Genomic DNA, 20,060 nt, shown 5'->3' on the forward strand with positions numbered 1-20,060 from the left:
CAAAAGAAAAAATACATTAAAAAAATCCCCATGACGTGAGCTTGCTTTTGGGACCAGAAAGCAGGTCATCTTTGAGACCCGTCATGAGGTTCTCACATGAAACCACTGATGTGAAACATAGCTTGAACTTGGAACCGTATTTTCTTCCAGAAAGTTATGAAATTGGCTTTGGTTATGTAGCAGGACTTAGTGTGATAATGTTTCATTTCTGCAAATGAAATGATAACAGCTCTCCAAGAATTTCGTAAATACAGCCTTAAGTGAACCTCAGAGACTTTACCTGGAATTGGTATTTTGTTCTTGCTAATATGTTAGACCTTCCAGATTTTTACTTTTTACTTTCAGTAGTAGACACTGTATTACCTTTTCATATTGAAGTAACTTAAATTACACATTGAAAACTAGGAAGCCATTGCTTAGAAGCAAAAGTCATATCTGTTTTTTTGTTTGTTTTGTTTTTTTCCAGGGTAGGGTCTCACTCTAGCCCAGGCTGACCTGGAATTCACTATGGAGTCTCAGGCTGGCCTCAAACTCACAGCACTCCTCCCGAGTGCTGGTATCAAAGGCATGCACTACCACACCCGGCTTAAAAGTCATATCTTAAAAAAAAAAAAGTGTGTGTGTGCGCGCGCGTGTGTGTGTCATATGTGGTGCACGCACGTGTTTGTGCAGATGCACGTGCCCTGTGTACACATACGCAGAGGCAGAGGAGGACCGCAGATGCTTTGTTGCTCTTCTACCTTACTTTCCTTGAGATGGTCTCTCCCTAGAGCCGTCGGCACCGTCTTTCTGTCAGGCTGGCTAACCACTGAACCGCAGTGATCTCCTGTCTCCACCCTCCTCCGTGCTGAGGTTACAGGCATGCAAAACCACACCTACTTTCTACATGGTGCTTGGAAATACACTCAGGTCTTCATGCTTGCACAGCAAGCACTCTTGTTGAGCCGTCTCTCCAGTCCTAAGTTATAGCTTTGAAAAAGGTTTAAGAATGAAATTGCCAATTCCTGGATACAGTATAAGGAGTAACAAGTAAATATTGAAAGTAGTGGTTAGGGCGGGGGAATGTAGCTCACTTGGGAGAGTGTGTATCAGCATGCTGAAAGCCCTGGCTTTGTCCACAGCATGGTTTAGAAAGAAATTGTGGGGCTGGAGAGGTGGCTCGATGGTTAAGGCCTGCTGAGCCTAAGGACCTGAGTTTGATTGCCCAGTACCCACATAAAGCCGAATGAATAAAGTGGCACATGCATCTGGAGTTTGTTTGCAATGGCTAGAGGCCCTGGCATGCCTATTTTCTCTTTCTTTCTATCTGCTTCTTTTGTTCTCTCTCTCTTTCGTAAATAAAATAAATATTAAAAAAATTCAAGCTGGACTTTGTGACTCATGCCTTTAATTCCAGCACTTGGGAGGACAGACCCCGCCTCACATGAGGCGAAGGCAGGAGCATGCCTGAGGTTGTCCTCTGACCTTCACACTTGTGTCATGGCACATGCATGCTCATGGTCACACATACAGACATGCATACACACCAGTTTTGTCTGTTATATTGCCTAAAAATAACTGCATATTACCTAGATCAGTTTAGGTAAGTCCTCTGTTGCCTAAAACTGCTGTATATTGTCTGAATTTTTTTCTGCTTGGATTGAAAGTTTTGTAGCTTAATTCAGTTTCTTATAATAATAATGCAATAAATATTTGGCAATTTTAGAACATTTTTTACATGCAGAAAACAAAGCTATGAAAGCAACTGCCAGCTTTCTTTGCACATGTCAGGCAAGTGCTGGGCTACCGACTTCCACCCCAGCCCTCCTACGGTGCTGGGAAGAGGTGCCAGTAAGCTATTCTGAAACGTTTCTAAAGTGGTGTATTTAATTTGTGTACAGATCCTTTAATACCCTCATATATGCACATGAAAAGGAATAAATGAGAAAGGCTATGATATTTTAGTATTTTGCAGGGCTTACATTTTAAAATTGTAATTTTTTCTTTTTGTGGTCTTGGAAATACATTAGTAATGCAAACAGAATTTCCATTTTGGTCAGATCGTCAGCTTGGAAACAGTGGTGCTTGCATCTTCAGTCAGTATTCTGTCGTACTTCCTCACTTCCTCATGCTAGCCAAGAGAACTGTCAGTGCCCCGACACTTCCTCTCTCAAACCCCCATCCCATAGAATAAGGAAGCTCACTAAACTTTTGAATTCATATATTTAATATATTTGGTGGGTTTTGTTTATTTGGCTGGCTGGTTGGTTGATTTTTTGTGATGATCTCATATAGCCCTAGGCTGGCCTCAAATTCAGTATATATCCAAGGATGATCTTGAACAACAGCCTCCTGTTTCTATCTTCTGAATACAGAAATTAAGAGTATACATCACACCTATTAATTCCATATATTTGTTATAGTAGTATCACACTCTGTTATGAGCAAAAATCTTTTATTCCTGAAAAATTTATATAGATCAAAAAATCCATATGAATTGGCTTATATTATGTTGGTACATTTGTTGATGGAGGTTATTACTATTATATGTGCCTCATAAGATTTTAATATTTCGGGGCTGGGGAGATAGGCACTTGCTTGCAGACCTGATAGCCCAGGTTCAGTTCCCCAGCCACCTATGTAAAGCCAACACATCCATTTGCAGCAGCAAGAGGCCCTGGCATGCCCATACATATGCACACACACACACACAAATATTCTCAAAAAGATAAAAATTGGTCAGGTGTGGTGACACACGTCTTTAATCCCATTACTCAGGAGGCAGAAATAGGAGGATCACTGAGAGTTTGAGGCCAGCCTGAGACCACTTAGTGAGTTTCAGGCCAGCCTGGGCTAGAGTGAAACCCTACCTCAGAAAAAAAACCCAAGGCAGCGTGTTTGGGGCCTGTGAGCTCCAGCAGCAAGAACCAAGGACAACCGAATCTATCAACAAGACAGGAAGAGAAAGCTGACTCCCGGTCAGCAGATGAGCCACACCTCGCACATCGCGGCCCAGGTGGAACTACAGAGGCTCTGCGAGATGGGCAAGAGCGCTGCTCCCATGGCAAGCCTGACACCCTGTGCCAGGGTGACGGACACTGAAGATACACCAGAGCAGAAATCCAGAAGCTGCTGAGAGCTCACTGCTAACGTAGACTTAAAGCACGCCCACCATGGCTTAGGGAGTTGTGTGGAAAAGGAAGCAGCAAGAATGTAAGAGCCACAGGGTGGGAGGAAACGTCCAAGGCATTGCCCCCCGTGGCTAATTGCCGCACTCATAACTAAGAGCCCATAACCCACGGTGACCGCCAGCAATCCCCCTGAGAAGGGCCCTCAGCGGTGTGGGCCAGCGAGGAGGGAAATGTTGGTATGGACACATGATATATCCATACAGAGTTTCTACTTAATAAAAATAAAATAAAAATTGGACAGTTTAATTGGTTACTGCTTGAGGGAGATGTGAAGGCATTCCCTTAAAGTTCCTGTCTCATGTTCTTGCCATCTCATAGATTGCAGTGAGAATCAAGTTGTTACTTAGACATAGAAAAGCAAAGAACAAACAACTCTTCCATCCTGCGATGTTACTACTGTTTTGGTTGAATTCTATGTCAACATAATGTAATCATTGATTTTTTTTGTTTATGTAAAGAGTAGACCCAGGCTGGAGGGATGGCTTAGTGGTTAAGGTACTTGCCTGCAGAGTCAAAGAACCCAGGATCAATTCCCCAGGACCCACATCAGCCAGATGCACAAGGTGATGCATGTGTCTGGACTTCGTTTGCAGTGGCTGAAGGCCCTGGTGTGCTCATTCTCTCTATCTGCCTCTTCTTCACTCTCAAATAAATAAATAAGTATATGTTTTAAAACTTTTAAAAAAAAGCCAGGCATGGTGGCACATGCCTTTAATCCCAGCACTTGGGAGGCAGAGATAGGAGGATGGCTGTGAGTTCGAGGCCACCCTGAGACCACATAGTGAATTCCAGGTCAGCCTGAGCGAGAGTAAGACCCTACCTCAAAAAAAAAAAAAAAAAAAAAACTTTTAAAAAAGAACAGGACCAACAAAAATGAATGCACATTCCTTAAATTTATTTATGTATTTTAATTCTAAGTTGGCTTTTTGAGTCACAGTCTTATCTGTGCAGCCCAGGTTGGCCTTGAACTTACAGCAGATCTCCTGCCTCAGCCTCTCAAGTGCTGAAATTATAGGCATGTGCCAGCACACCTGGCTTCCTTGAAATTTAAATTAATATAATGCCTAGGAAATAAGTATGTTTCAGTTAACTTGCCTGTTTTTATTTGAGTTTATATAACTTGTTTTAACTTCTTTTGTTAGAGCACCTACTGATAAATCATGCTAAAATAAAATGATTTGGTTCTTTTATTACTATAGTAAATGCACTTTATAGTAAGTGTAATTTAAATACTCTGAGTCAGGATTTTAACTGTTGCAGTTTCTGGCCAGCAAAGATTAGTAATAGTAACAGTAATGGCATTCCACATTTATTTTTCTTTTTTTGGTTTTTCGAGGTAGGGTCTCTAGCCCAGGCTGACCTAGAATTCACTATGTAGTCTCAGGGTGGCCTTGATCTCATGGCAGTCCTCCTACCTCTGCCTTCAGAATGCTGGGATTAAAAGCACATGCCACCACGCCCAGCTTCTTCTTCTCCCCCCCCCCCCCCCCGAGGTAGGGTGTCACTCCAGCCCAGGCTGACCTGGAATTCACTATGGAGTCTCAGGGTGGCCTCAAACTCCCAACCATCCTCCTACCTCTACCTCCTGAGTGCTGGGATTAAAGGTGTGCGCCGCCACGCCCAGCTCTTCCTTCTTTCCTTCCTTCCTTCTTTCTTTCTTTTAATTTATCTTATTTGAGAGAGAGGGAATGGCATACCAGGTCTTTCAGCTACTGCAAACAAACTCCAGATGCATTCACCACCATGTACATCTGGCTTATGTGGGTCCTGGGGAATCGAACATGAGTCCTTTGGCTTTGTTTGCAAATGCCTTAACTACTAAACCCACATCCCCACATCCAGCAGTCTTAAGATCTGCATGTGTAGTATTGAGGAACTGGCTGTAACAGAGTATGGCTGTGATCCTTCCAAAGATCATTTCTTACTGAGAAATACCTTGTTTTCATGCAAAAATTTATCTCTATTGTGAGGGTAGTATTTTAGTCAGTAAGATACCTTGAAAGTGTCAGACTGCTTTCTGATGCCTAATTAGGAATATGAAACATATGTAAACTATCTTAGCGTCCAGAGACCTCAGACTGAGTACCAACATGAGAATTCAAGTCACCAGTACCTTTAAGAAATTGCTACCTGAGGGCTGGGATGTCAACCACTTCTAGAATATGTGCTTAGTATGTGTGAGTTCATGAGTTCAATTCCAGTACCAAAAGTAAAAGAAAAAAAAAAAATGTTGCCTAAACAAGACTTTGAAGAGTGAAAACAGCTTAGGTTCTGCAGCGGGCTGGAGAGCAGGGAGGGGGAACACGTGTCGCCACGGTGGACGCAGTGACGTTCCAGTGAGGTGGACACGAAGACGCGGAGCTTCAGGAAGAGGAGCATGAGTGGTAGACCCACAGGATAGCGACACAAACATTCATTGACCTCAGAAATTACGCAAGTACTACTACCATGCTTAAGCCCTGATGGCTTGCTCACTGATATTTTTAATTTTTTCTTTTATGTGACTATCAGAGAAAAGAGGTTAGTAGAAATTTCAGTCATTTTATTTTAGTTCACTGGATATGTGCTACCTTTTGTTTAAATGGATTCTAAAGTATAAACAAGTCAGAAGCCCCAGTAAGTAGTTAATTTTGAAGAATCTTTCCTGATACATGACTTCTTTAAAAAAAAAATGTATGGTTTTATTTTAGAAAAGCCAGTGAGGGTTTGAAAACCATAAACCCAGATGAGACGGCGCCGTCTATGCGACTGCTGGCCTATGGTAAGTCAAAATTGAGTGACGCCACAAAGAAAATAAGACTCGGCATAAAACCATTTTTCTCTTTGTAGAGTTCAAACAGTATTTCATTCCTCCCTTGTCCTGTTGGAATACATCATTGTTTATTTCTATAGTTTTCTGGGTTCTTTGTGGAAAAATGATTGCTAGTGAAGCTTGCCTGTATGTATGTCCATTAAATATTAACCAAGTGTGAAAGTTATTAATATATACACTCACGTTAACTAACGATTTTTAAGTGATATAACTGTAACTTTGGGTGTTTACTGTGACTTAATTTACTAGGAAGACTGTATATTGATACAGTCAATATCTCTGCATACTATTCTTTCAGAATTATGTTTAAAGATTGTGTCTAGGTCTCTTAACATGAGGCACCTCAGTCTGGTCCAGAGCTCACGCCTTACAGTGCATTTACTCCCCCGGCTGGATCCCAGTTCTCCACGGTCAGCCTCTGTAGACTCCCGTAGAACCCAGAGCCAGAGACGTAACGGCATACCTGCCTCCTGTTAGCCCACACCAGCTGCTTCTCGGCTTAGCTAGGTGATTTTCTTCCCGTTGCTCGTTTCTCTGCTTTATCCTGTTGTTCATTTCCTTTTCTCTTCCCCTCTTCTCACTGATCATGTAGCTCTTCATAACCAACTGCCCTGTGATTCCACAACAAAACATGTGCCCTTTCTTCCCCCTTGGACAACATGTCTCTCTCAGTCCTCGCGACTTTGATTTGAAGAGAAATCATACTAGGAAAAGGACTTCACAGTGTTTTTCTTCTTCTTTAGTGTCTGGTTTGGGCTTTGGAATCATGAGCGGAGTATTTTCCTTTGTGAATACCTTGTCTGATTCCTTGGGACCGGGCACAGTGGGCATTCATGGAGATTCTCCTCAGTTCTTCATTAACTCAGGTATGTGTCTTGTCACTGTCGTGTTCAGGGTTCTACTCTAAATAAATGGAAATTTATGATATGTCTTTTAAAGGCAAAATACTCTTAAGGCATTTCACAGTGAAGAACCTAGGGGAAGATTTTCATTAGATTGCTGTATTAAGCTTGCATAAAATTTATTTTTCTTTTGCTGTCTAACAGTGTTACAGTATAGTTGAAAAATTATAAGTGAATTTTTTGGTTCTTATTGTTTTTTAAATTATTTTTGTTTATTTTTATTTATTTAAAAGCAACAGAGAGAGAGAGAAAGAGGCAGAGAGAATGGGCACACCTGGGTCTCCAGCCACTGCAAACAAACTCCAGATGCATGCCGCCACCTTGTGTATCTGGCTTACATGGGTCCTAGAGAATCGAGCCTTGAATCAGGGTCCTTAGGCTTCACAAGCAAGTGCTTAACTGATAGGCCATCTCTCCAGCCCTGGTACTTATTGATTTTACACTTATTTTCAATATAAGCTTACAATTCCCTTTCCTATCACCCCATCCAGAGCTGGATATTAAACCTGGACCCTTAGCCTTAAAGCCCTGCACTTTAATTAATTTATATCTCTGTGTCTTAGAGATGAACAACATAATTTAATTTAATTAGTGGGAAAAATAATAAATGAGTTCATCTTTTTATCCAAAGATATAAAAGGACCAACTTAAATTGTTATCATAATACAATGATCACAAATTTTAATTAGAAACATGTATAATTGACCTAGTATTTTTTTATTAAAGTCCACAAGAAGGCCGTTTTTTAAAATCCACTGTTTGTATTTGTTTCCACAGTGATTATACCATTGACACCACACGCATTCTTTCATCTTCACATCCAGGCTGACACCCCTAGGGAGCTCATCCTCTAGTGGGGAAATACCCACCCCTCAAAGAATGAACAGCCTTTCCGCAGATGCTTTCATTCAGGTTGCAAGCTAGAGGAAAGTGTGTTAATAAGTCATGCTTCCTAATGATGCCTCCAGCATAGCAAATTACCTTTCTTGTAAATATTCCTAAACGGGATTATGCCTGGTAATTTTAAATTGCCGTGTGTGTGTGAATGCTGGCTCACGTGTGGAGGTGGTTGTCTGTTGGGTGGTCCTCACCTTGCCCCTCCACCTGAGGCAGGGGTTCTCTTTGACTTCTCTCCGCTGCTGCAGTTCTCTGCTGAATTTGCCATGAATTTGTGGGAAATTCTCCTGACCGTGTCCCCCACTTCTATCAGGTGGATCTCTGTCAACGTGTTGGGATTACAGAAGCCCACTGTAGGGAATTACTTGCGTATTCTGTGTGGCTTGAGCAGCGAATACTGCATCTACTGAGCCATCTCCCTAGCCCCTTTGGAAAAAAGTTAAAATGATATTGTTAGGTTTTAAAAACAAATAGAATATTAATAAAGTCTTTTAGATTCAAATATAAGTTAATAACATATATTCCTGGTTTTAGTGCTACAGTTTCCTGAACTTTCTTACATTTTTGTATTGCTATAAAAGCTATTTTATTTTCATCCTCATGTTTCGCCAGCTTTTCACTAGATGGTGCTAATTCCCTTTAGTGAACTATGCTGTTTTCAGAAGACTGGTTCAAAATGACTCCTTTGTAAACCTAAAAAAAAAGCTTTGCTAGTACTTTTGGGATTATATTTGTGATTTCTTTCATGAATTTGAGTAAAAAATTCGTGTTCAGTAATACATCTTACATCTTTAGCCAAGTTAGGATGGCAGACTGGCCGGGCTGTGACTATGTACCAGTAGATGAAGAACAGCTATTATTTTATTAAATGGAAGCTTCTTGTTATAACACCATTCTTCGAAGCATAAACTTTGAATTGTGCATTAAGGAAATTAATTTTTCGGCACCAAATTTATAGAATATATATGCGCAGATTTGTATCTATGTTATATATTATTTCGAGTCATTGTTATTACTGTTTAAACACAAATTCACTCTTAATGATGCAGCCATGTTTATTAGTGTATATGTTTAACATAGGCCATTGCAAATGCTTAAATAATAATCTGAATAAAGAATATAGGTCACACTGGCACACCGGGCATGGTGGCGCACGCCTTTAACCCCAGCACTCGGGAGGCAGAGGTAGGAGGATCACTATGAGTTTGAGGCCACCCTGAGACTCCATAGTGAATTAGAGTGAGACCCTACTTCAAAAAAACAAAACAAAACAAAAAAAAGAATATAGGTCACCAATTAATATATATCTGTGATAGAGAGTGTTAGTAAGATGTACTTTATATGATATATGTATATACATAGGTATTTAATGTTATAGGTAGGCATCATTTATAACTTATACAGGTATGTATAAGTTAATTCTTTGTTATTTGTAGTTGTGTAGAATCATTGCCATTTCTGGAAAGGGCTGTATAAAAATGAAAGTATGAAGGCTGGAGAGATGGCTCAGCAGTTAAGCACTTGCTTGTGAAGCCTAAGGACCCAGTTCGATTCCCCAAGACCCACGTTAGCCAGATGCACAAGGGGGCGCATGTGTCTGGAGTTCATTTGTAGTGTCTGAATCTTCCCCTAGGCAGGCAGTACTGGTGAGAACACGTGGGGCCTGTTGCATTCAGTTCTGAGCACTGTAATTTCGTAGGGATTCTAGAGAACTGCTGATCACAAGACAAGGTTAGTGTGGTAAAATGCCAAAAGCTGTGTCCTATTAGTACAATTGTAAAAGGGAAAGATTGAGCAAAACATAAGAGGAATAGAAAGAGAAACATTGAAGAAAAGTAAAAGCTAGGAGGAACGTTGGCAGCTCGGCCTTTGCATTGTTTGTGTCCACAGTATGGTCAAGTATCGACCATTTGCTTGGCCTCAAATGTACATGTCTGTCTCTTGACTCTGAGTTCACTCTGAGGACTTGAACTGATCAGTTACTGGGTGTGCTGGTTTGATCCAGCTGTCCCCCATAAACTCAGGTGTTCTGAATGCTAGGTTCCCAGCTGATGGAGATTTGGGAATTAACACCTCCAGCATTGTTGGGCGGGCTTATGGGTGTTATAGCCGGGGGTGATGTCCACCCTCTGCTCATGCCATCATTTTCCCTGTCAACGTGCAGCTTCTCCCTCAAGCCTGTAAACCAAAATGGACCTCTTTTTCCCCCCCCCCCCCACAAGTTGCTTTTGGTTGGGTAATTTCTACCAGCAATGTAATCCTAACTGCAATACTTAGTATAACTCAAGAGGCTTAAAAAAGTACATGCGGGCTGGAGAGATGGCTTGGTGGTTAAGGCACTTGCCTAAGAAGCCTAAGGACCTAGGTTTGACACCCCAGAACCCACATAAGCCAGATGTACATGGTGACACATGGGTCTGGAGTTCATTTGCAGTGGTGAGAGGGCCTGGCGTGCCCATTCTCTCTCTTCCCCTGTGCCTCTTTGTCTCTATCTAAAATTAAATAAATAAATAAGATAAATTTTTTTTTTTTTAAAGTACTTGCATGCCCAGCAGTCTAGAGACAGAGATAGGAGAAGTGCAGTGAATTTGTGGTCAGCCTGAACTACAGAGTTCTAGGCCAGCTGGGACTATAGAGTGAGGCTTGTCTCAAAAAACACTTAACATTCTTAGCCCCGGGGGCACCTTCCATGAGATCATGCCATGGATAGTTAATACCCACTTAGCCTGGGCAGCTCAACACCCACACCTGAGCCCAGCCTCGGCCCCCAAAGAACAGATAGTGTGAGAACCAACCCTTACTATTAAGAAACTCAGGTAATTTCTTTATTCGTTCATTTCTTTTATTCACAATGTTTTTGTTGTTGTTGTTTGTTTTCGAGATGTTTCTTCTTGTCTATTCACAATAGTTTAACAATAGTCATCTCCCCAGTATAATTTGTTGGTTTAGACTTTTTTTTTCCTTTGGTTTTTCAAGGTAGGGTCTTACTCTGGCCCAGGCTAACCTGGAATTCTCTATGTAGTCTTAGGGTGGCCTCGAACTCACAGCAATCCTTCGATCTGCCTTCCAAGTGCTGGGATTAAAGGCATGCACCACCACGCCCGGCTAGACTTTTTTTTTTTAAAATATTTTTATTTATTTGCAAAGAGAGAGAGAGAATAAGAATACAGGTGTGCCAAGGCCTCTCCACTGCAAGCAAAATATAGATGCAAGCACCACTTTGCAACTAGCTTTACATGGGTGCTGGGTAATCAAACCCGGGTCATTAGGCATTTCAGGCAAGCACTTTAACCGTTGAGCTATATCTCCAGCCCTAGACTGTTTGTGTGCTTATTTTTGAGAGAAGGTCTCCTTGTAGCCAAGGTTACTCTAGTCTAGACCTAGACCTCTCCTGGCTTTAACCTGGCAACCCTCCTACTTTGCCTTCAGAGCACTGGGATTCCAAGAGTAAGCCATAATGCCCAGCAAGCTATGGACTTTTAAATTAATCTGTTTATAAGCAGGGTTATCAAAATATTTCCACTACCAAATTCCAAAGTGATAGAGAAAAAAAATACAACATTTCTTGATGATACAAAGAAAATAACAGTAGTGCTTAATCTGCAGTTATCCTTTTCTGGATTCATTTAGAATTGTAACTTCTGTAATAAGTTATCACAACTGACTACCACTGTTTATAAAACAGTGACGCTCCCTGTGCCATCAAATACTTTTTTTCCTATTCTCACTATTACCAATAGTGTAGTAAGTTGTTCCTTCACACTGCCCAAATAACTTTCATTAATCTTTGGGCTATTGCAAACTCTGGTTATCTGTGACACATTAGCATATGCATATCACAGATCTCAGCGGACATGTAGTGTGGACATAGGGAGCTTGGAGTGTTGCTTTACCAGCTTTGGATGAGAGAATGTCTTGGGCTGTGGTTCTGAGACCTACTGGCTCCTCTACATATAGTCCAGGTCACCTTCCAAGTCACTGATGTCTCCCCTCACAGGGGTGAGTGGCTGGCCCCTGCTCTCTTTGGAGTCAGTCAGATGACTTTTATTTTTCCATTCTCTGTAGGCTTTATTTCTTCTATGTGTATATAATAACCTTATTTTCTTCATATATTGATACCATTAATTTTTGTGTTTTTTCCTTTTAAAATTAAAAAATGAATTTATTTATTAGAAGCAGATAGAGAATGGGCACCCTAGGGCCTCCAGCCACTGCATACGAACTCCAGATGCATATGCCACCTTGTGCAGCTGGCTACATGGATACTGAGGAATTAAACCTGGATCCTGAGGCTTTTCAGGCAAGCGCTTTAACCACTAACCATTTCTCCAGCTCCCCATTTTCTTTTTTTAGTGAATGTCAGAGATTTTTCTCCCCATTTTCCATGATGAGCTGACTATTCTGAAAAGATGACTTGCTTTGGGCAGAAGTCATGCCTTGTGAAGATCATGTGTGTGCTGCTCTCCTCAGCCTCATAGAAATAGACTTTTGTCTGCTAACTTCAGTGCTTTAGAAATTTGCCAGGAGCAAGCCCTCCCTTTTCTTCAGCTTCGTTAGCTGGCCGTTCTCAGCACCCTCAGCTGACCTCGTGCACGTTGACGACGGTGTTGGACAGGTGCGCCGGCCGGCCGTCCTGGCACTTGGTGAACTGCTCGTGTCCACTCCCGTCCTCCACGACGGGCCTGCTGCACCAGCTCACTCGTCCCCTCTCCACGCTCCGCCCGCTGGGGCGTTCGGGTCAGCGCAGCTGTACTGCGCAACGCCCGAGGGAATGTTGACAGTGTCACTTGTTTATGGGGCACTCTGAAGCATTCCAAAGCTATTCCTCAAACAGTTTTAGCCTAAACTTCCAGAACTACACTTTTTATATATGTTTACATGTTTGGAGATCTTGGTGACTCAATCTTGAGGTTGACTTTAAGGGGTAGAATTATTGAAGCTTACCATTTTCTGATTTTGTATACATACATACATACATGCATACATATATATATATGTTCCAGTGCCTCTAGCCATCACAAATGAACTCCAGATGCATGTGCCACCTTGTGCATCTGGGTTTATGTGGGTACTGGGGAATCGAACTTGGGTCCTTCGGCTTTGCAGGCAAGTGCCTTAACTGCTGAGCCATCTCTCCAACCCTTTATCTCCTTTTTAAAAAATTTAAAAATTTTTTTGTTTATTTTTACTTGAGAGTGACAGAGAGAGAGAGAAAGGCAGAGAGAGAGAGAGAGAGAGAGAATGGGCACGCCAGGGCTTCCAGCCACTGCAAACGAACTCCAGACGCGTGCGCTCCCTTGTGCATCTGGCTAACGTGGGACCTGGGGAACCGAGCCTCAAACCAGGGTCCTTAGGCTTCACAGGCAAGCACTTAACCGCTAAGCCATCTCTCCAGCCCACCTTTTTAAAATTTTCATTGTCACCAAAGACTTACCTTGACTATTTGTCTCGAGGCTGCAGCCTGCTGTTTGAGGTCGGGTGCTGCATCCCCTTCTCCGCCAGGACTTTGTCCCTGCAGTGAGTGGGGCGATGCTGACACACTGCTGACTTCTCATGAGACATTCTGAAGGACAGAAGACAAAACAGCTTCACTGTGGTGTACCCCTGAAATCTCTAGGGTCATCAAGCCAGAGTTAGAACAGGGTTTCTCAACCACAGCACAACTGACATTTGGTACAGAGAATTCTTAGTTGGGAGCTGTCTTGTATCCCCAGCTTCTATCAGCTAGATGCCAATATCGTCCCATCCCCAGTCGTGACAAGAAGTGTTTTCAGAGGCTGTCTGTGGAGGTCCGGGTCACGCGCTGTCTGTGGAGGTCTGGGTCAGATGCTCCTCTTACGGGAGCTCCTTATACTCGTGCATTTTGAATGCTCGGTCGTCAGCGAGTGGCAGTTTGAGAGGTGGATCCTTGCCGGAGGTCGTCTGTTGTTGGGGTCGGGCTTTGGGGTCAATTTTCCCCTTCAAGAGTTTGACTCACTCTCTTGCTGCTGTTTCCACCTGCTATGGCAGAGGTGATGTCCGGCCTCTGCTCGTGCCACGCTTTCCCTGCTATGTGACTATAAGCCAAAATAAACTTGTCTCCCATCAGCTGCTGCTTTGGGTCAGGTACTTTACCCCAGCAATGAGAGGGTAACTAACTATAACCTTGACAAATATCCACTGGGAGCAAAAATCACCCCAGTTGAGAATTACTGACTTAGAGGAAGGCAGATTTGGGTTGGGTTTGAGAAGTTAGTTTCCTATAGTGGCTGTTTTAATGACTAGACTGAAGCTATTCAAAGTGTAGCTTGTGGGGTTAGGTGTTTGTTTTTCAAACAGCTTCTAATGGGCCTTCTAGGCCTGACTCTCCACATTGATGAGCTAATTGGAGGAGAGCATTTCATTGTTCAACATTTGCTGGGAGTGAAGAGACTTTATAAAGTCATAGTCTTGGCAGTTGATTCAGCTCACAAACATGCTTTAAGAACGTTTTAGTAAATCTGACATGGAAAGTGCCATTTAAACACTTGAAGTCATCTAAGTTGCTTCTGGGAAATCTCTTTCATAATCATGTCATATTAAAGGAAAATCATACCTTTCTTACTGCCATGTAATGTAAGATGACTTTGAAATTCCTTTTGTAAAATTCAAAGAGATTGACAGAAATCCAGAGATTGGGACTGGAGAGATGGCTTAGCAGTTAAAGTGCTTGTCTGCAAAGCCTAAGAACGCAAGTTGGAATCTCTAGGTACCATGTAGCCAGGTGCATCGTGATGCAAGCGTGCAATATTGCAATGTGCCACAGGGGCACATGTGTCTGGCATTTGTTCACAGTGGCTGGAAGGTCCTGGCATGCCCATTCTCTCCCCTTCTCTTTTCCTCTTTTTCTCCCAGTCTGTCTCTCAAAAATAAAATAAGATAGAGATGGGGAGGTAATATGATGGAGAATGGAATTTCAAAGGGGAAAGTGCCGGGGGGGGGGGCCGAGGGAGGGCATTACCATGGGATGTTTTTTATAATCATGGAAAATGTTAATAAAAATTGTGAAAAGAAAAATAAATAAATAAATAAAATAAATCCAGAGATCATATTTAGCTAGTCTGTACATCTGTGTTACACCAAGTCAGGTCAGAGAATTGTGTTGCTGCTTTTCTTCATGTGTGTAGTGTGAACTGGCACTATGTGTAGAGGTGCATTTGTGTTTAGGTTCATATGTGCAGGTGTGCTCAACATTGGCTGTCTTCCTCAATAACTCTCCACCTTGTTCTCTTTTGTAATTTTACTTACTTTATTTTTATTGTTCGAGAGAGAGAATGGGCACAGCAGGGCCTCCAGCCACTGCAGATGAACCCCAGATGCGTGTGTCCCTTGTGCATCTGGCTTATTACATGGGTACTGGAGAATCAAACCTGGGTCCTTAGGCTTCACAGGATAATGCCTTAACTGCTAAGCCATCTCTCCAGCTCTCTTTTTTTTTTTCTTTTCTCTTTCTTTCTTTTTTTCTTTTCTTTTTCTTTTTCTTTTTTTTTTTTTTTTGAGTCCATTTCTCACCGCACCTGGAACGTCCTGGTTAGCCACCAAATCCTGGGCTCTTGGTGTCTCCTCCTCCCCAGTGCTGGAGTCACAGGCGCTCATCTCCTTGTCCAGCTTGCATGTCAGTGCTGCCGCATGGACTTCTGTCCTCCTGCTCGTGCCCACTGAGCCATCATCCCAGCCCTCTCTCTTACATTTTTAAAGCCAAAAAATGAAAAGGTAAATCGCTTCCTAGGAGAAGACATTTTCAAAAGCATTAATTTAGTTCCAGAGCCTGAGTTCTGCTTGTGCTGAGTGGCAGTTTCTCAAGAAACCAGAGTCTCTTCAACCCTTTGCTTAGAAACCAGGAACCCAAAGTCCCATTGGTTTCACAGCCTGCTGCCAGGCAGCTAAAGCCGGGCGCAGCGTCGAGAGGCCGCCTGCTGCTGCTGCCAATCTCAGATGCCCATGGCTCTCTCTGCTGTTGTCAGGGAAGGCCAGGTTACAAGTGCCCGTACTCTCTGGAGTTACTATGGGCAGTAATTGCTGTCCTAGCCCATTGCTTTTGCCAGACCAGAAGGCTAGCTATCAGAGGTGGAAATTTGAGAGTACTGGAAGGGATCTTTGCACCAGAGCACTTGGGTCTAGTCAAGAAGTTGATAAAAAAAGCAAAAAGGCAAATGCTGCTTTCTGAATATTGAAGCATTTTGCCTAAGCTAGATTGAAATATTGTCTACTGAGATAATTTTGTTTTAATATTTTATTTCTTTATTTAAGAGAAAGAGGCAGAGATATATATAGAGAGAGAATGGGTGCACAGGGCCTTGAGCCCCTGCAAACAAACTCCAGATGTATGTGCTACCCCCTACATCTGGCTTTACGTGGGTCCTGGGGAATTGAACTCCAGGCCTTAGGCTTTGCAGGCAAGTAAGTGCCTTAACGACTGAGCTATCTCTCCAGCCCCTACTGAGATAATTTGATTCAGATTATTAAAAGAGGAAATCCATTAAGCTAAACAGTTACAGTTATCATAAACAGATATATAGTAATTCAGCTTTCTGAATGTTCCAAAGCATTGGAAATTGTGGACACTTCTTTTATTTATCAGGGTTATAAGCTAGTTTTGTTAATTTTATGGTTAGCTTGGGTGGTTTCTGTATTTTTAAGAAAAATGCTAGAAAAAAACTGAATTTTAATTTTTTTTTGTTCATTTTTATTTATTTGAGAGTGACAGAAAGGGGGGGAGAGAGAGAGAATGGGCACACCAGGGCCTCCAGCCACTGCAAACGAACCCCAGATGTGTGCGCCCCCTTGTGCATCTGGCGCGCATGGGTCCTGGGGAATCAAGCCTCGAACCGGGGTCCTTAGACTTCACAGGCAAGCGTTTAACCGCTAAGCCATCTCTCCAGCCCCAAACTGAATTTTAGAGTGACAGTCATTGAAGGACTCGGAAGACTTTTTGTGTGGTAATGTGCCTTGACGAGTTTAGCAATGCAAAGGGGCTCTAAAGATATTGCTGTTGGCAAGTCTTTATTTCTAGTTGGAATCAATTTCATTTGTTAATGAGAAGTGTCAAAATAGTACGCATGTAGCTGTAACTATGTGGTGGTGGTGGTGGGTGGGTGTGTTCAAGTGAATCAGCTTTCCTGAGGGTATTCTGTTAGCCAGGTGAGTAACAGACTCAGTTGGATTAACTCTTTAATTTAAAAATTTTTTAGGGCTGGAGAGATGGCTTAGTGGTTAAGCGCTTGCCTGTGAAGCCTAAGGCCCCTGGTTTGAGGCTCAATTTCCCAGGATCCACATTAGCCAGATGCACAAGGGGGTGCATGTGTCTGGAGTTGGTTTGCAGTGGCTAAAGGCCTTGTCTCGCCCATTCTCTCTCTTTCTTTCTCTTATTTGTCTGCATATCTCTCTCTCTCTCTCTCTCTCTCTCTCTCTCTCTCTCTCTCTCTCTGTCACTCTCAAACAAATAAAAATGAACAAAAGTAAAAATAATTTATTTATTTGCACATGTGCATTGTGTGCAATGCATGTGCACAGTAGGGGCTTTTGCCCTTTAAATGAATGCTCATCCAGCTTTATTGCGTGGCTGGGGGAGAACCTTTGAAAGTAAGAGCCTTTAAATGCTGCGCCATCCCACCAGCCCCAGCTGGAGTAACTCTTAAGTGAGAGGACCATAATATGTTTTTGAAATCCTATGTTTTAGGTAGCTTAGAATGTCATACCTCTACCCAGAGTCAGAGGTAGAACTCAGATGCTGTTCTTTTAACTAGAAGGAGCTTTCCCTCAAGGGGCCTCAACAAAGCTCTAATACCTCTGCTGTAACTGTTGGTATGTGGCAGACTTGATTAGATACCCTTGCTTCAGTTCTGGTGGCTCTCTTATCTGTCACAGAGGGGTTCAAACAAGTCCCACTGTCCCATCGTGGTAAAGGCTCAGGATTGTAATTGGTATTTTAGGACCAAAGCCAGCTCACAAGAGTCCCAGAAAGTCAGGCTCAGCCACCTGTCTGCAGTGCACCGAAGAGCGGAGTAATGGTGGAGAGCAGAGAAAGATAGACATGGTGCACTTGGGAAGGACAGATAAAGAAGGACAGAGGAGTCTGGGGCTGACTTTGGGGTACTGACATGAATTTTGGGCAGAAATTGAGGAATTGGGGCATAAGAGCAAAAAGTATGCATAGTTGAACAATTGTGGCCAATGTGTGGCTTTGGAATTATCTCAATTCTGGCTCTGCCAAGTGACTGGAAGTTCTTGTGCTTGAGGGAACAAGCCAGTTCTCAGGAAGACGACTCCTGCTCCAGGCGCAGCCTCTCCCTGGGCATTGTCCCCTTATGGGGAGTGCTCTGTCTTGCTGGCTCTGCTGTTCCCAGAATGCAGTGTGACCGCAAGGTTCAGGCATCTAGAATAGGGCAGTTAAAAGCTGGCAGAAGATGCTTGTTACCTTTATATCACCACGCCTTCAGCCTTGAAGGGGAACGAGGTGGGTCAGGCGTCACAGTGGTTAGGTTCTTTTTGAGTGCGGTGGAAGGCATGCGGCCCACAGCGCGGATGAAGCCAGGTCAGGCTGCACCCTGCTTGTAGTGACCTTGTAAGGCCAAGCGAGGAGTCGGTGCTGTTCTAAGTGCCTGTTATGTGGTGACATCAAAGCCAACTAGAAACTGGTGCTGACTCTGTAAACAGGCAAGTAGGAATGAACATTATTTTAGTGTTCAGACCATCACTGAGATATTATATTAATAAAACCCCAAATGGAAAGTGGAGCAAGTGTCCATGAGACTGTTTTGTGTGCTGTGATAACTTCAGTGCCTCCAACAGTGCCTGGGCTATACTGTATGCTGAACAAACACCTGGTGTGAAACAGAAAAGGAAGAATATAAATGAGATGAACATAAAATCAGAGCCAAGAGGAATGGCTTCGTTTTCTGGTTTTGTTTGTTTTGGTACCCGGGAAGCTTGGGTAAATGGAGTAATTGCTTGTTGCTCTGATTCACTTCTCCACTGGTAGCACAGCTCATGAAGGACCTGCCCTGCTCGCCTTGGCATCTTGGACCACAGTGGCTGCTGTGCGTTGAAAAGCCCTGGCTCCCCAAGTGGTATTCTGCCTTGTAGTGACCTGTGCGGAGTTACCCTGATTCTACAAATGAGAAACAGAAGAATAGACCTGCAGTTCTAATTCAGGACTGACTAAGATCTACACATAAGATTTTTATAGCAGGCTGTCTAGGTGCTCAGGAAATGAGTGCTGGGTGCGAACAGAACGATAGCATCTGGGTGTGATGGCTCCTACCCGTAACGCCGGTACTCAGGAGGCTAGATCAGGAGGGCCGCCGTGACTTTGAGGCCAGCCTAGTCCACAGAGTCACTCTGTTTCAAAAATAAATAAGAAAATTGAGCTAAACAGATAGCTTAGCAGTTAAGGCACTTGCCTGTGAAGGCTAAGGACCCAGGTTTGATTCCCCACTACCCATGTAAAGCCAGCAAGATGGTGCATGCATCTGGAGTTCATTTGCAATGGCTAGAGGCCCTGGCACATCCTGTTTTCCCTCCTTCCTCCTCCCTCTCTCTCTCAACTTACTAACTGAATGAGGAAAAGTGCACAATGTATGGAACTTATTATGTTCAATAACGAATGTTATTCAGGACACAGGATGGACACACACACACGTACCACACACACACGTACGTGTGTGCACACGACACTATAGGTGATGACCAAACTCAATATCAATTGCTTAAGGAGAATCTTAGATAATTACAATGTTATAACGGCCTTTTGTTGTTATTTATTTGTTTTTGTTTTCCGAGATGGGGTCTTGCTGTAGCCCAGGCTGACCTGGAATTTACTATGTAGTCTCAAGGTGGCATCGAACTTACAGCAGTCCTCCTACCTTGGCCTCCCAAGTGCTGGAATTAAAGACGTGTGCCACCATGCCTGGCTTTATAATGATATTTAATGCTATTTGGTTCTTTTTTTAAAGTTCTGAAGAGAAATCCCCTTCACTTGTTTCAACAGAAACTCCTTTTAATTGAGAAAATTCTCTTAAGTAAGGCCAAACGGTAATTGGGGGGTGGGGGAAGCTGTTTAGATTTCACAGTGATCTTACTGCATTCCTCAGGAACTGAGGAAATGAATGGGAAAGTTGAATCTTACTGACTTTTGGTTGAATGGGCTCACATTCTAGAAGGAAAAGCTGCCTAAAGGCTGACCCTCCCTCAGAAATGCCTCTTCCTAGTTATCACTAGAGCATGATCAGGGCTCTTACATCACATGGAGTTCAGGCTCTC

General features: G+C 42.9%; 1 protein-coding gene across 1 annotated transcript in view; it reads left to right on the plus strand.

Annotated features, from left to right (window-relative positions):
• Aph1b (aph-1 homolog B, gamma-secretase subunit) overlaps positions 1–20,060 on the plus strand; it is a 31,711-nt gene that overhangs the window by 3,401 nt on the left and 8,250 nt on the right. The window contains exons 3-4 of the mRNA XM_004662529.2: positions 5,861–5,931; positions 6,726–6,848. Of these exons, the coding sequence (XP_004662586.1) occupies positions 5,861–5,931; positions 6,726–6,848 (194 nt within the window). The remainder of the gene's footprint in view (positions 1–5,860; positions 5,932–6,725; positions 6,849–20,060) is intronic.

The sequence above is a fragment of the Jaculus jaculus genome, chromosome 10 (genome assembly GCF_020740685.1).
Source record: "Jaculus jaculus isolate mJacJac1 chromosome 10, mJacJac1.mat.Y.cur, whole genome shotgun sequence".
In the NCBI taxonomy this organism is placed as follows: Eukaryota; Metazoa; Chordata; class Mammalia; order Rodentia; family Dipodidae; genus Jaculus; species Jaculus jaculus.